The 16275-nt window shown below is 44.2% G+C and overlaps 1 protein-coding gene across 1 annotated transcript in view; it reads left to right on the forward strand.

Moving 5' to 3' along the window:
* The window catches only part of TLL1 (tolloid like 1), a 163365-nt gene that overhangs the window by 80292 nt on the left and 66798 nt on the right, over positions 1-16275 (forward strand). Inside the window, exons 5-7 of the mRNA XM_069493212.1 lie at positions 287-404; positions 9120-9298; positions 13818-13923. Coding sequence (XP_069349313.1) covers positions 287-404; positions 9120-9298; positions 13818-13923 — 403 coding nt within the window. The remainder of the gene's footprint in view (positions 1-286; positions 405-9119; positions 9299-13817; positions 13924-16275) is intronic.

A 16275-nucleotide genomic window follows, 5' to 3' on the forward strand; every position in this document is an offset into this window, starting at 1 on the left:
ATCAGACCTGAGCCTGGAGCGGCTCCGCCCTCACCCGGGGGAGGAGGGTGGGCGCCTCACCTGGCGGCAGGAGTGTGGGCGCCTTGCAGAGCCCGGTCCACCGTCCTCATAGAGGAGGCGCTTGGGCAGCCAGTGTGTTCTCCGCAGTGACCCACCGCGGTGCTGGAGACAGCGTCCTCTGGCTGGAGACAGTGGTGGCATTCCCAGCTCCCAGCCGGGCGGGACAGGACCCCGCGAGCAGCTCCCGGGCGGCTCTCCTGGGATTCACGTTGCGCATTTTTTCCAGGCAGCCAGCGAGCCATGTTCAAGCAGGCCATGAGGCACTGGGAGAAGCACACGTGTGTGACCTTCATCGAGAGGAGCGATGAGGAGAGTTACATTGTGTTCACCTACAGGCCTTGTGGGTAAGTGGAACCAGGGAATGGCTCACGTCACGTTTAGAGGGAAAAAAATTAAGACTCCATGGATAGGAGTCATTTGCTTAGTATTTTGTTCCCAGAGAGTCTGAGTTTTGCGTAGGAGAATGTTGCATGTTATGTGTACACACGTGCTCTGCCCACGACGTCTATGCGTCTGCCGCAAGCGTGCTCCTCTGCTGCCTCAGCTACTCCACCTGTAACCTTGGCGTCCCCAGCGTCCCTTCCTCCTGAGCTGGGAGCCTTGGTGTTGCTGTCCAGCAACCCTGTCGTACTGCCTCTAAGGTCTGCAGAGTGAGTGTCTGTCGATACTCACCGTGAGCCTCTTGGCTCCCACCTGCTTCCTGTGCCGGGGCCTTAGCTCAGTGGCGTCCCCGGCATCGCACACCTGGCCTGCTCCACCTCCTCCCCCTCTGACCCGCCCGTCCTCTGCCTCTGGGGTCATCTCCGGGAAGCACTGGCCAGAGCGACGTGCCACGCTGTCTGAGATTCCCGGTGTTTCCTCCCACGGGGTGTTTCCTAGACAGGGAGGGGACAAATACTTTCTCCAAAAGAAGAATATATTCTTTAAGTTGTGAAGATGCTGCATGAGATTTCAGGAGGTATTTCTACAGCAGTGTGCTAATGAACATTGTTAATATTCAATTAATTGAAAGAAATATGTTTTCTAAGCTTATTTAAAGAAGGAACACCCACCCCTCCCTTTTACATCAATATCCTAGAACATTTTGGGAAATGCCATCCTGAAGCAAGGCGCAGATTCCTTGATCTCACATCTGAGGGATGTCACCAACTTACCGCAGCTTCCGTTTCTGCCCCCAGAAAGCCCATAATCCGGCCGAGACAGGGTGATAGCCGCTCTCCCAGCAATCTTTTGCACTTCAGCAGGCTTTACTCTGCAAGTTTCCAAACTTCTCTCCGCCGTATTTCCACCTAAGTGGAGCTTATATCTGAAGATGTGATTGAACTCGGCTTCACTTCTCTTGCCGAGAGTGCCCGGTGGGTGCGGGCTTGCTGCTACTGACATGGCAACACGCCTGCGGACGCGTGTGCCCGCACCTGCCGCTTCAGTGGCCACTGCAGTGCGCGATCCGTGCATCCAGCGGTGGCAGCCGGGCGCAGGTCCCCATCCTTTCAAAACAGTGACTTTCTAATACTGTTCTTTTTAAAATTCCTTCCACGTTGATTATCTGGAATTCTTCTATAAAGAAAGACTTTCCTCTAAAGTGCTACAGCTATTTGAATACCCCACAGAGCAGTTCATAAAAAGAAGTCAAAATAAATGCTTAATTCTTTAGGAGAAAATAATTCTTGCCCTAATGACATGTACTTGTATGGGGAAAGTATATAATTTTAGTAGATCTTGGAGGGGGAGCATTATATCATCTTGGTTTTACCATATTTTCTTAGAACACTTAATTTAACTTTAATGTATTTAATTTTAGCCCTATTCGAGTGACATTAAGGAAAATTATATATCATTACCTTTCTAGATATTTTTGGATAGTGCCACAAATTTTTAGTCATGATTTATTAAGCAATGTTTCCTTCTAAAGTACTCTAAATTTGGCTTGATAAGATTTGGTTACATTTAAAATGCCTCCTAGTTCTTTATATCTATTTAATATTTAAAAGGTCCAAATCTAGACGATCCTTCCTTCCTCCTGGCTGTGTAATAGGGGTGGATACAGCTCAGCTGACGTATTTCTAAACACGTACTGTATTCTGATCAATACGTCTTTTCCTCCTTCCCACCTTTCTGTTCTGAAACACAAACACACCCAAAGCATTGATCACGTATTATTTTATTGCTCAATTTGTGTTTGCAGTAAATTCGTATTTATACTAACTTCCTTCATTTTCAAAGGTTCCCCCTTCACTTGTTTTATCCTGCCTAATTATCTTTTTCCCATTCACTACCATGTCTCCTGTTCTTGCTCACGATGTTCTTGCCGCTTGGGATGCCTTCCTGTTTACCAGGGGTCTCTCACACCTCCTCCTCCGCACCCACTTCTGAGCTGCCCCCAGTGGGGTCTTGGCCTGCCCGTGACCGTCAGTTATTCTCCCGCAGCCTGTTCTAACTCTGTCCTCCCCAGTGATGGGGCGGTCACTTACCGCTGTGTCCCTCGTGACACCCAGAGCCTGCTGTCCATGCAGGCGATCAAGAAGGTATCGATCATTTACACGCCATCCGCACACATTGTGATAGTCTGTACGTGCAGCAAAAGAATGTAGGATGTTGTCTTTTACATGAAAAGGGTGTAAGAATTGAAAGGGACAGTTAGGAACATGTACTTCAGTCATGCTAGAGATGGAAAACTGAAGTTGTGCCTTGCACAAAGATACTTAGATCGGCTGCTCTCCTGAAGTTGGGCCCTGGAGTGTTAATATATACGTGCATTTCCGACTTCTATAGCAGTGATGTTGCAATTTGGCGATTTGTTTGCCTGTATTCTTTTTTCAGTGATAGAAAGGAGGATACCTTGTATAGGAGTTGATCACTGGCCCAGTAATCATTCTAATCCTCTTGTGGATGGATTCTGAATTTCATTTAGAATTATCATAGTCGACCACAATTTCATAAAACAATTATTTCATTATTTTTTCTGTGATAATGCTGTACTTAAATCTCCTGAAAAGTCTTGTAAATTATTAAAGGGTTTAGAAGCTGATATTGCACAAAATACTTAGGGTCACCTAGAATAAGATATTTGTCAGATCCAACCCTGAACACTCTGTTGGACTTCAGCATTGGATCTTTTGTCTCCTGAGCGCTGTGTCAGCAAGTGTGTGGCGTTTGCGACATCTGGTGTCACTCCACGGAACACGCACGGCCTGCACGGTGGGGCTGTCGGCGCTGAGGGCAGCTGGGTCAGTTCTGTTGCTAACTTCAATCTGGGAGGGACACATCTTACTATTTAATATCACTTTTGTCACTTCTGTTGAGCTTACCCACTGAATTAGGTGACCTGTAGCTCTTGTAATCTTTTAAAATAAGAACTAAAATAATTTTCATATTTACAGGAGGAACTATTACATATGGAACCACTTGTGTTTTAGAGCATTATATTTCCCACACTGGTCTACTAGAGTCAGCTTTTATTCAGTTAATATTTATTGGTGCCTTTTCCAGGTCGGGGCTTTAGCAGGTAGGAAAATAATAAAATATAATAAGCAAAAGGTAGAGGTCAGAACATTTAGCTCCAGTGCATTTCCTGTTTTTAAATTGCATTATAACTGGACATATATGTTTATATTGATCTACGTGTATGTTTTTGTATATGTGTACATGCTTGAGTAGGGGTCAGGGGAACCCCCTTGAACTTCCAAAGAGTTGCTGGAAGCACTGAAAAGGTGCAGATTAATAGGAGTAAAGGCATGCAAATTTATTTACTGTGTATATGTGTATTATTAAATATTTAATTTAAGCTTTCAGAATGAGGACCAAAAGGTGCAGGAAAATTGTCCATTTTTATGCTCAGGTTCAACAAAGTGTGGGCAGCCATGTAGAAATGTGACCAGACAAGAAGGGTGTGTTCTAATGCTGACAGACTGAGTGGGGAAACCGAGGCAGCCCTGTCTGTCTAGACTCTCCCCGGCCTCTCTGAGCAGCGTCCTTCCTCTGTGTGGCAGGGCCTTCTGGAATGGGGGGGTCTTACGACCCGCGGTCAAACGAGGCAGGTCAGATAGTTTCTTTACGGCCAGTTTTTACACAGAAAGGTGGCGGGACGTTGGAGCCATAGTTTTAGGGCCACGGCCGGCTTGGGAAAAGGGCTCTGGCTTCTGTGGCCAGCCTGAGCGCGGAGTGGGACTGAGGCAGGAGCACGGGCGGAGGTCAGAGAAACGGTTGCTTCTGAGGCTGCCGCTGAGGCCTTCACCGGGGGTGTTGTGTCCGAGCCCCAGCACGTTCGCAAAGGTTGGGTCTCTTCCATCCACCTGAGTAGGACGAGCACCTTGACCCCTGCCTCTGTTGGGGAAGGTTTGAACTGAGCTATGCATAGTTTTCAGTGAATAGCTGTTATCATCAATAGCATTCATTCCTTTTATAAAATGATTATTAGGAGCAAAATGTGAGATTATTTTATGATAGAGATTGATTTTATTCTTTGTGAGAGATTTATGTAACCAAATGTATTATCTTAGTCTATTACATAACCTTATATAACTAAATATCTTCTATTTATACCACTTCTGTTTTTCTATTAGATATTTAACACTTTTACGTTTTTTAAATCTACGAATCTTTAATGATTGCCAAAAAGCAACCAACCAAACCCTCCCCCCCAAAAAAATAAATAAAAGAAAGAAATAGAGTTAACCTACTTAATTTCTAAATTGTGTGTTTTAAGTGGCATTTAACGTTGGTCTATTTGGTTATTCAGATTATATTAATAGCCACTGATTGGTCCTATGCTGATTGAATTCTCGTTTGTGCCACTTGCGCACTAACTTGGGAGCACAGAGCTGAACACCGAGTGTTTCTGTCCGGGAGGAGCCTGTGCGGTGAGGCCGAGGGGTGCACCAGCCAGGGGTCTTGTTTGCAGACGGCAGAGACGGCTGACTCAGGCAGAGAAAGTGAGTTATTGGAAGTTACCAGACAGTTTATAGTCACAGTAACGGGAACACTGGGGCAGGGTGAGGGCTGCGTCTCAGGAGCGTGTGTTGAACCCGTCACTGTACCTGGCACCACCACTGCATTGGAAGGTCCCTGTGCCACGGGGTCTCCTGTCTCCTGCACTTCTGCTGTCTGCTTTCTAGAGAGTTCCACTGCGTACCAGGCTGTGTTCTGGGGGGGAGGTGCAGCCTGGGCAAAGCAGGCGAGCCCTGTGCCTGCAGACAGCTCCCATTCTGGGGGGAGGCCGAAAAGCGATGAAAAGCAATGAGTGAAATGTAAGATGTACAATTCACCATAAATCCTAAGGGAAAAGGGAGCAGAATGAGTGGGGCAGGGGCAGCGCTAGTGCGAGGACTTCAGGAGGGCGAAGTGGGCCGGGTGGGTGTCCGGAGAACAGGCTCCGGCGGGGGGGAGCGGACAGACGCGGAGCGAGGGGGGACAGGGACGGTGGGGGGAGCTCTGTGTGGGGAGATGCGCATGTGTGGGTGTCGTTGAGGGTCTCGTGGTTTAGGGTCTCTAAATGTTAACGGCCGCTTTTAAAGAGTTTGTTATAAAAAACTCAAAACAGGAATTGAGTCATTTTAGTGAAAAAGCACATAGAGATTAACCTAAATAATTGGAAATATTTAAAATACAGCCAATGAAAAGGTAGAACGATTCCAACTTATGGGAAGTTCCAGAGGTTCATGTGGTCTCCCAGCCCAGGCGAAGGTGAGGAGTCGCGGATTTCGGTTGACCCGCTTGCTGACTGTGATTTAGGGAGCACGGGGCTTTCCAAGTAGGTGTGGCAGTTTTTCTTGAGGGAGCAGGTAGACCCTATGCTGGCCACGCTTTGAAAGGGGCAGACAAATCAGAAGCAAAAATTTAAGAGCCATATACAGAAAATAGCATCAAACTGAGATACCATTTTGTCGTGTTTAAGTCAAGTTTTTATAAATGGTGCTGCCCTGTCATTCCATACCGAATATTCGCCTCAGCACATCTGTAATTACTTTTTAATCTGCGAGTCTAGAATCCTTCTGTCCCCAAGACCGTCGGTTAGTCAGGGACCAGAACATTTTTCTTCTTTCACAGGACACTGTAAAATAACAGCTCCGTGAATAAGGCAATGTGGAGTCTATTTTTCCTTTCCATTATGAAACCCTTTTTCACAGGAAATTGCTATGGGTACAATTATGCTAAAAATGGTGTTTTAGATTAAAGAAATTGACCACATTGCTTTACTGTCTCCCAGACTTTGATTTCCTCAGTACTTTCTTCTCTGAATACAACCAGCAAGAATGACTCAGTGTGGGTAATTTAGTTGCTATATAATTATCCGATATTTCTGTTTCATTACTAGTGATTCAAAGTAGCAAATATTTCATGTTAAATCTCTCCTAAATTAGCAAGTTTCATGTTTTTCTGCATCTAATAATTTTTGGGCATGTAATAAATAACTATTGGAGTGTATCATAAGTGTCTGGGTATGGATTAAACCATATTATTTAAAAAAATAAACTACCGGGGGGCAAAAACACAATTCACTTTCTCCCCCCACCACCTCTTTCTTCTTTCTATTGCTGATTTACTCAGTTTAATTAACTGATACAGATTCATAAATAGTGAATACGAATTAGTTCATCTAACTGGCAGAGTGTGGGCTAAAATGCTAAAGCATTTAAAGACCGTGGGACATTTTGGGGAAAGGGTGGGCGGGGGAGAGGGAGACGAGAATTGTATTTGTGGAAAATCATGAGGACTGTCAAATAGACTTACCCTGGAAATTGAAATAGTGAGTTACTTTTAATCACTTGAGCAATTAATTTTTGGAAATTTTCTCTTCCAGTTTAGTGAGTGAGGAAAGGTATATTTGCTTTGTCTAGTGCAGTGAGATTCTCATGTGTAAGGCCAATTATTTGGAGGCCTCTATTGCTGCCCTGAGGACAAGCTGTTTTAATTTAAGCCCTAATGATTAAAGTATTGGATATAATATTATCTATATTTATAATTGTAGCCGCTACACTATTATACCATTTAAAATTTGCTTCACGCTTTCACGTGTGTGTCCAAGAATCTTCTGAATGGTCACACGCACACATGTGTGCACACACCGCACAATGAATGGATGGAACATCTGTATTCTGGATAGAAAAACATCGCTGGAGATGTGTGCATATCAGTAAATCGAGGAGAGTTTGCAGAATGATATTCCCGGATGTTTCACACGGTGCTGGCCCGTCCACGAGAGTCTCTCAGGGGGTGAAATAAAAACCACACCGAGTCATTAGGCTGAGCGTGTGGCACAGATCACGTGAGTTTCGTGATTGTTTGAACTATGACGAGTCATCTCTGATGTCCCCCCACCCGCCGTGCTGCCGTGACGGAGGGTACAGACCGGCCACTTGCGATCAGCAGAGCTCGTCACTCAGTCTCGGGGGCACGAGGGTCCATGTCCGGGTGGCGGCCGCCCCGGCGCACGACAGGCATGACAAGTGCCCCTGCTGCGTCTTCCCAGGGCAGGTGGAGGGGCCTTTCCCCAAGGGGAAGGTGCCCCCTTCATACGTGTCCCGACATCAATGCCGTCCGCGAGGGCGGAGCCCCCAAAGGCCCTGTTGCCCCCAAACACCATCACCTTGGGTTAGGCTTCAAAAATAAGAATTTGGGGGCACCTAAACATTCCGTCTCTAGCACCATTAACCATTAACCTTAGGTAATTCACCTTTTGAAAATAATTTTCTTTGGTTAACTTCTCTTAAAAGTTTTCTTCTTTTGTAAAAAACAATTCTTCTGTGAGTAGGAAGAGTAATCTTTTATGATTAACCAATATCTTTCATGACTATATTTGTTTTTTCAAAGGGAAAAATGAACTTTACTTTTAAAACTGAAATAACATTGGATTATTTCGAGATAATCACATCAACAAAGTAGTTACCTAAATAATTAACAGGAATTGTGAGGGTAAAATTTATATTACAAGTAAATGTACATTGATATATTAAACTGTTGTATATCGTTAATGTCTTAACTAATAGCACATTAGTCATTGTCATAACCATCTTACTTTCTGATGTATCTCCTTAATACTTCTAAAATTGATTTAGGGCATGTCGTCTAATGTGCAGATAATTGCAAAAGCACTTGAACTGATTATTTGGAAACTTTTATTATGCGTAAATTTAAAAGGATACCAGAAATTAGCCACATTTATTAATGAAGGGCTACTCTGCCTCTGGCTGTGTTGGACGGTTCAGGTCACCACAGTTCCTCACAAGGTTGCTCCGTGTGGCAGCTCACCCCACGTCACCCCACGTCTCCCCGCATCTCCCTGCGTCTCCCCGCCTTACCCCATCTCCCCGCCTCACCCCCATCTCCTCCCATCACCCCGCATCTCTCCCCATCTCCCCCCATCTCCCTGCCTCACCCCGTCTCCCCCCATCACCCTGCATCTCCCCGTGTCACCCCGCATCACCCTGCGTCTCCCCATGTCTCCCTGCATCTCCCCCGCATCACCCTGTGTCTCCCCGCCTCACCCCCGTCTCCTCCCATCACCCTGCATCACCCCCCATCTCCCTGCATCACCCCCCATCTCCCTGCATCACCCCCTGTCTCCTCCCGTCACCCCGCATCTCCCTGTGTCTCCCCGCATCTCCCCACCTCACTCCCATCTCCCTGCTTCACCCCCTGTCTCCCCCATCACCCTGCATCACCCCCCATCTCCCCGCCTCACCCCTCGTCTCTCCCTGTCACCCCCATCACCCCGCATCTCCCCGCATCTCCCCGCGTCTCCCCGTGTCTCCCCGCATCTCCCCCTCATCTCCCCGCATCTCCCTGCATCACCCCTGCATCACTCCCCATCTCCCTGCCTCACCCCCCCGTCTCCCCCTGTCACCCCCGTCACCCTACATCACCCTGTGTCACCCCTCATCTCCCTGCATCACCCCACATCACTCCCCATCTCCCCGCCTCACCCCCCATCTTCCCCTGTCACCCCCCGTCACCCCTCGTCACCCCCCGTCACCCCTCGTCACCCCACATCTCCTCACATCACCCCACGTCACCCCGCGTCACCCTTTCCAACGCCGCCTCCACATTCTGCCTCATTCCAGGTGCTGCTCCTACGTAGGCCGGCGGGGAAACGGACCTCAGGCCATCTCCATCGGCAAGAACTGTGACAAATTTGGAATCGTTGTGCACGAATTGGGCCACGTGATAGGCTTCTGGCACGAACACACGCGGCCCGACCGGGACAACCACGTGACCATCATCAGAGAAAACATCCAGCCAGGTGAGAGGCTGTGAGGGTTCAAGGCTGACTGAACCTCCTCGGGCTGTATTTATGTAGTTTACCGTCTAACTTTAAAAAAATATACACTTATTTTTTGATGTGGTAGAATCAACATTTTGCTTGAATAAAAATTACTCATGATGATTTTATATTTTAAATTTTTTTCCTAGAGACTGAATGATTGCATGTGTTTTTTAGACTTGTTTTCTTTTTTAAGAGTTAGCTGTTTTATTTCTAAGTGTCTGTGCTTTCCAAGCTAGTGAACCATAAATGAGCATTATTAAATCTTTCTTTTTTACATAAGCACTTTCTGTACTTAGTTCTCTATAATTGATGTTATAGGGATTTAAAAGGGGTCCAGGGTTTGCCATGAGACGTGCTGGGACCACAGGGATCTGTGTTAACGCCAGGTGCAATTCCTGGAGAAAATCCCATTTCCAGGATAGTCTAAACGGTTTTTTGAGATTTGCCTCTTAAACTTGCCTGCACTGTAGACAAAGTCTTAAGAATGTTTTCAGTAATGGAAATGTAATTTCTAATTAGAGTATAATTTTCTCTGATAGTTGATGTTTGATAATGGCCTTGTTGTAAGGCTTTTTATTTGTTTAACTTTTACATTCATAAAGATCAGTGCATTTCTGTTGTAGAACAGAAAAATCTCACTCGGAATTTTCTTGTAAGTTTGTATTTTAAGCATAACCAAAGCAAAAATGTGTTCTTATTTTCTTATTCATGGCCGGTGTTACTTAAACATTGAATTCCTCAGAATCTTCTGTAATTACCAGCACTGATATCGTATACTTGGTGCCAATTATCTGTTGAGGCAACATTAGGCTTTAGAGACGCCGTCATGAGAGACACACACTTAGTGTGGGGTGTGTCAGACACACGAGTGACGGCGCGTGGGCGCAGAGAGTGACAGTGGTCACATACCGAGCACACTGCCGAGTCCAGGCAAAGTGTGACGACGTGCGCTCTGCTCAGTCAAGGGAAACACTACAAGGAACTGAAATTTAGAAAAGTGGGAATGTCCCAATGGACAGGTGAGTGATGAAATTTCTAGGCTGAAAAACATCATGCTCAAAGCTACAATTAAAGACAATGGAATCATTTTTGTCTGCCCATGTGGTTGCATGTAAGTTGCAAGCAGCTTAGTTGGGAATGACCTGGGAGTTGAGATCATAGAGAATATCCTCTGTAAGTGTGGGAGATTCAGGCTTTATTCTCTAGCTACTGGGGAATAATCAAAGGATCATAGACGGAGGAAGTTCAGATTACAGAAAAAGTGAGCTCTGTCCGCCAGCGGCAGGAGTCGCTGACTAGGTGTGGGGAGGAGGCACCTGGGGTTGAGGAAGCTTACAAGGAGCCCAGAGAAGTAGCACGTGCTGGGGACCAGCTCCCAGTCGGGGTGGGTCCATCAGCAGGAGGAGAGGACAGAGTCTTACAAAACCACTTCGAGAGGAACATCATCATGGGATGTGAAACCTTCAGGAGATCATGTTTTGGCGAGAAGATGAATGGTGGTACCATAACATGAAACGTTCGATATAGTGGAATATTGATAAAGCAGCATGTTTCTGAGAAGGAGAAAGACAAACAGTGATTTCATTTAGCATATCTTTGAATTGAAAAGCCTTTGGAGGAGCCTCATTTAGGTGAGCCTGGACTTTAGGATGTATCTAAAGCTAAAAACGTGGTGTAGAGTCAACTGTCCAGGGAAAAGCTGGAGGGAGAAGCAAGAAAAGTTGAGGATAGAAAATGGAGAACAGTATTCAGTGGAGCAACTCCTAGACTGAGCAGGTGTCGTCCAAGAGGCCAGAGAACAAGTAGTGGGCTGTGATGTCCTGGAAGCCAAGGGAAGAAGTCATTTCAGGATGATGGAGTAATCTGCAGAGTTGTGTCGAAAAGAAGCAAAGCAGGTTTATGCTGTGCTGTGTAGACGCATCTAGCACCCCAGCCCGCTGCCGGGGCTCACCCTGTACCTTACGTCATCAGGAGGGAGATAAAGAGGAAATAGTAATTCTGAAAATTACTCTACCAAATAAATTTCCTCTATTTGCCAAACATTTTATTAGGTGGGCAAAAAAAATTTATACAGGATATAACTTTCAAAAATCATTCTCACTCTTAAAGATAGGATTCTGGTTCAACATAAGTATGTTCCTAAAACAAGGAGCAAGTGTGTAAGTAGTATAAATAAATGTATAATCCTAAAACAATACGAGGCAAATTATGGCTATTCATATTTTTTTGACTAAACCTTCAGGCCTACAAAAAAAATATTTATTTAGTGAGATTTCCTGAGTAATTGGCACTTCTAGAGCAGAGAGACTCCGGTATGCAAGTGTTTATGTTGGAGATCAGTCTTCAACAGGCTGACGACTCGCCCTGGCTCAGAAACTCAAGATCAAGTGTGATTCAAGGGCGACGTCTAACAAGCGCACACTTCGGCTTCACATTTATATGCAAAATAGGTGACTATGACAGGAACCAAATTGGTATAAGGACTGGATTACTTTGATCCATGTTAGAACAGGCTTTCAAAGAAGGAGCTTGTCATTTCTTTTTATTCTGTAGTTTCCCTTGGAGCTGCGTATCTCTGATTCTCTTCCCTTCCTTCATGGAGTCAGTCTAATTTCTTTTCTTTGGACTAATATGACCATGTTCTTTTTATTTTTTTATTTTTATTTTCGTTTCAATAGATTTAGGAGAACAAGTAGGTTTTGGTCACATGGATGAATTGTATGGTGGTGAGTCTTGGCTTTTAGTGAGTGCACCTGTCACCCGAGTAGCGTACACTGTACCCCAATAGGCAACTCACTCCCATCCACTCCCCCACCCCAGTCCCCAGTGTCCCTTACTCCACCGTGCACCCCTGCATACTGCAGCTTAGACCCTACTTTTAAGGGAGAACGTGCAGTATTTGGTTTTCCATTCCTGAGTTACTTCACTTAGGATAATTGGCCACGTTCTTTTTAACTAATAAAAAATATTGTGTCATGGCCATGCTAAGTGCTCAGTTACACGTGCTGAAACGTATTGCTGCAGTTGCTTGATGCGCTGGTTTCAGAAATTTTTATGGAGTATTTTGCTTTGGTTAAAGAATCTGCTCCCGTATTATGCTCTAAATTGCAATCTTAGTGGGTTAATAGCTATAAAGTCAGGTCCACAGATTTTTGAAAATCTGACCTTGAATTGGATACATTGTATTATACTTAAACTCCTGACGAAGTTAAGAGTTTCAACAGCTGTCGTCTCTGTTGGGTGTTTCCTGAGAACAGTTACAATGGCGCAGACAGATCAGAGATTTGTAGAGCGCACATCCCACTATGACGGCTGGTTAGTTAATTTACATTTATTTATTGTGGGACTGTGTTAAAAGATGGACCAAAACACTTTGATTGGGTCTTGGGTTCTGTAACTTCTCATCCTTAATGCTCAAACGAGGATACTGGATTTCCTCATCACACCCAGAGGAGACAGTATCTTCTGTGGCCTCACTCCTTTTTGTGCCTTTTTGGAAAAGCCTTTATTATTACTATGCCATTTGTATGATATATTTAACTGAAGTATAGCAGTTGCAATAAGAAGCCAGTTAGATGAGTGGCATAACAGCTCCATTTTGAGCTCCAGGTCTGAATCTGGGATTCAAATAGCTCCCCTTGATTTTTTGATGTTCAAAGCTCTCTAAGTTACGTAACTGACAGGGCTTGCACCACCACCTTTGGCTGCTTAGATTGTGAAAGCTGAGTCACCGGAACATAAACTCTGTCTGAAGAAACGCTTTGTTTCTGGAACTGTCTGGACCTACATATTTAAGTCTGTATTCTTTTCAAATTTCAAGAAACATGTTACAATACAGACACAAACAGGCAGTTGAAACACCTTTTATGACTGAAGACATTCAGAAGTCAAAATAACAGATGTGGAAAGTAAAAAAAAAATAATAATTATTCTTGATCTCAAAATAAAACCTTCTTTTTATCGAGGAGAACCTTGATTCACTTTAGCATGACAGTGGGGGTTTACTGCGGCGGTTTGACCTGAGAGGTGAAGTTGCGTGGCCCAAGCCTGCAGAGCCGTGTGTTCTGACAGTTTCTGTGCTTTTCCACGGTGTTGCTTTAGGGATATGACTTTTGTGCAACCTGGAAAATGTAGTCGTAAGAGAAAAGTGGGAAGCTGATTAGATAAAAAGATAAGTTTGGTTTCTTTTTAGCCATAAAAAGCAGTAGGATTTTAAAGAAACAGATATTAGGAGGTGGTAAAAGAGTATGCATGGAAAACAAGCCGGGAGCGTGCGCAGGTAGTCCACGGTTTGCGCATACTGCATCGTTCAGCGCAATATCGTCTTTCAGCGTGGCGGCGGGCAGGGGCTGCCTCCGCACGTGCTGGTGTTGTGTGTGAACATGCACATACGACGCAACAGCAAGAAGATCGGGCGCTGAGTTGAGGGTAGATGCGGGTCTGCCAGGGGCTGTTCTGTGCTCGTTTCTGAGACGTCTCTATCCCTGGTCCTCAGGTCAGGAGTACAACTTTCTGAAGATGGAGCCTGGCGAGGTGAACTCCCTGGGCGAGAGATACGACTTCGACAGCATCATGCACTATGCCAGGAACACCTTCTCAAGGTTGGAGTCGCAGGTTATACCTTTTGACTTTTAATTCCTTTCCTCCGTGCGGCTCCTCGCAAAGCTGTGCTTGGTGTTAGCGCTAGAACCGCCTCCAAATATTGCTGCCTCGCCGCAGAACTAAAGTAGGAAAATAGTTCAGTAACATCTATAGCCAGTACCAGGCACTTAAAAGAGATTTTAAAAACATTTTTACGTCTTCTTCCAAGTATCTAATTTCAAAGTAATAATTAAGATGATATAAATCATTTAAACTGTTTTATATTTCTAAACTATAAAAAGTCCAATTAAAATGATTACCAAACCAATCAGCATATAAAACTGGCAGAGCATGATTTAATGGAAATTAGGCGTTCGCAAGTTAAATATGTCACTCTGCTGTCAGGCGTAATGTCACGCTCTGTGTGACTTCTGTTATAGTGTGTGTTTTCTATTGCTCAAGTACCACGTATGGTCAAAAACTGCTGTCACTTAATGAATTGTGAAGGAACAGCCTAGGAAAACATTTTACCTCATACAATTTAGAATTATATTTCACCATTTATTAACTTTAAAATTACTTCATTAATGACCGAATGCTATTTTTAAAGAGTGCAATAAATTTGGGTTTTGATCCACTTCATTCTAAAGACGATGCCGTCCAGCAAATAGCTCCCAGGTAAGGAATTTGGAACTGTTGAACCCTCGAACTCATCCGTGTCCCCATTTATGCCCGTTTTACACTCATCTGTTCCTTTCAGCTCGCTCTTCCCACTGACATCTATTTCACAGTTCATTAATATCTACTTTGAAGGGGAAAAATCAAGTTTATTCTCGTGTTTTTAAAAAAAATTCTTGGTAAAAAGTAGAGTAGGACGTGCACATGAGCTGTTCATACTGGGACACATTTTAAAATTTCCCTTTTTCCAAAAGCAAACTTTATTATTAGAAAACTTCATGTTTACTGCATTTAAAAAATTATTCTCTTCTAAAGTGTATTATATATATGTGTATGTGTTCAAATATAGTAACTATCCTAATGCTTATTGTTCCCATAATTGAATTTAAGGTTCAGTAGAAATACATTCATAAATTTGGCCTGAAATTAATCATAAAGAGTTATGAAATTTTATTTTGAGGTCAATGCACGGAATTGAGGTTTCCATAGAAACATGCAGCAAATGGGGTTGGCTCCTGTTCCGCCAATGCCCCTCCCTCGCTGCTGGACCACGCCACTCAGAACTAACCCGAGTTCTGGTTCTCCGGGACAGAGGAGGCCCCAGAGAATTATAGGTGGTAAATCTTTATTAAAGTTTTAAATACCTATTTCTCCTTATTCAGTACTCTTTTATGTGTTAAATTGCTGATTTCCCCGCAAACCAAGTGGTCTTGCTGCTGAGACTCTGTCTCCCGACACCTGCCTGTGTGCTGCTCGCCGGCCAGTCTCGACCTGTTATTCTGTCTTGTTGTTCAAAACTGTTCTATCCATTTTTCGTAAAGATATTTACATTTCTACAGCACAAGTGATCGTATATAGTAGTCTGATTGCTCCAGTTCAGATTTTTTAGAGATTTTTTACGCCTCTAAAGAAGCTGCTTTTTTAAAACTCCTATTTAAATTATTGCTTTCAGGAAATGAAACTTTTGGCACAATTCTCATCCCCTTCGCTCAAAGTACTTGAAGATTCTTTTTGTTAATTGTGGAAAAAACATATACCATAAAACTCACCATCCTAATTATTTTTAAGAGCGTGGTTCAGTAGTGTTAAGCATATTGACGTTACTGTGAAACAGACCTCCAGAACTTTTTCATCTTGTAAAACTGAAATTCTGTACACAGTAAATAACAACTTCCCCTCTCACCCCTTCCTCCAGCCCCTGGCAGTCACCGTTGTACTCTCTGTGTCCATGAATCTGAGATATTTCATATAATTGGAATCATGCAGTGTTTCTTATTTAGTGACTGGCTCATTCCGCTTAGCACTTATTAAAGATGAATAATATTCCATCGTATGCACACACCACCTTTCCTTGTCCCTTCATCTGCCGACGGACATCTGGGTTGCTCCCACCTCCCGGCTGTTGTGAATGATGCCGCTGTGAACACACTGTGCAGATACCTCTCAGAGACCTGCTTCAGTTCTTTTGGATGTCTGCCCGGCAGTGGGATTGCTGGTCATATGGCAGTTCTACTGTTAATTTTTTGAAGAAGCTCCGTGCTCTTTTCCATAGTGGTTGCACCATTTTAGAATTTCATCAGAAATGCACGAGAGTTCCAATTTCTCCACCTCCTTACCATACTTGTTATTTTCTGTTGTTTTGATAGTAGCCATCCTCTTGGGTGTGAGGTGGTATCTCCCTGTGGTTTTGATTT

Source organism: Eulemur rufifrons, chromosome 18 (assembly GCF_041146395.1).
Source record: "Eulemur rufifrons isolate Redbay chromosome 18, OSU_ERuf_1, whole genome shotgun sequence".
Taxonomy (NCBI): Eukaryota; Metazoa; Chordata; class Mammalia; order Primates; family Lemuridae; genus Eulemur; species Eulemur rufifrons.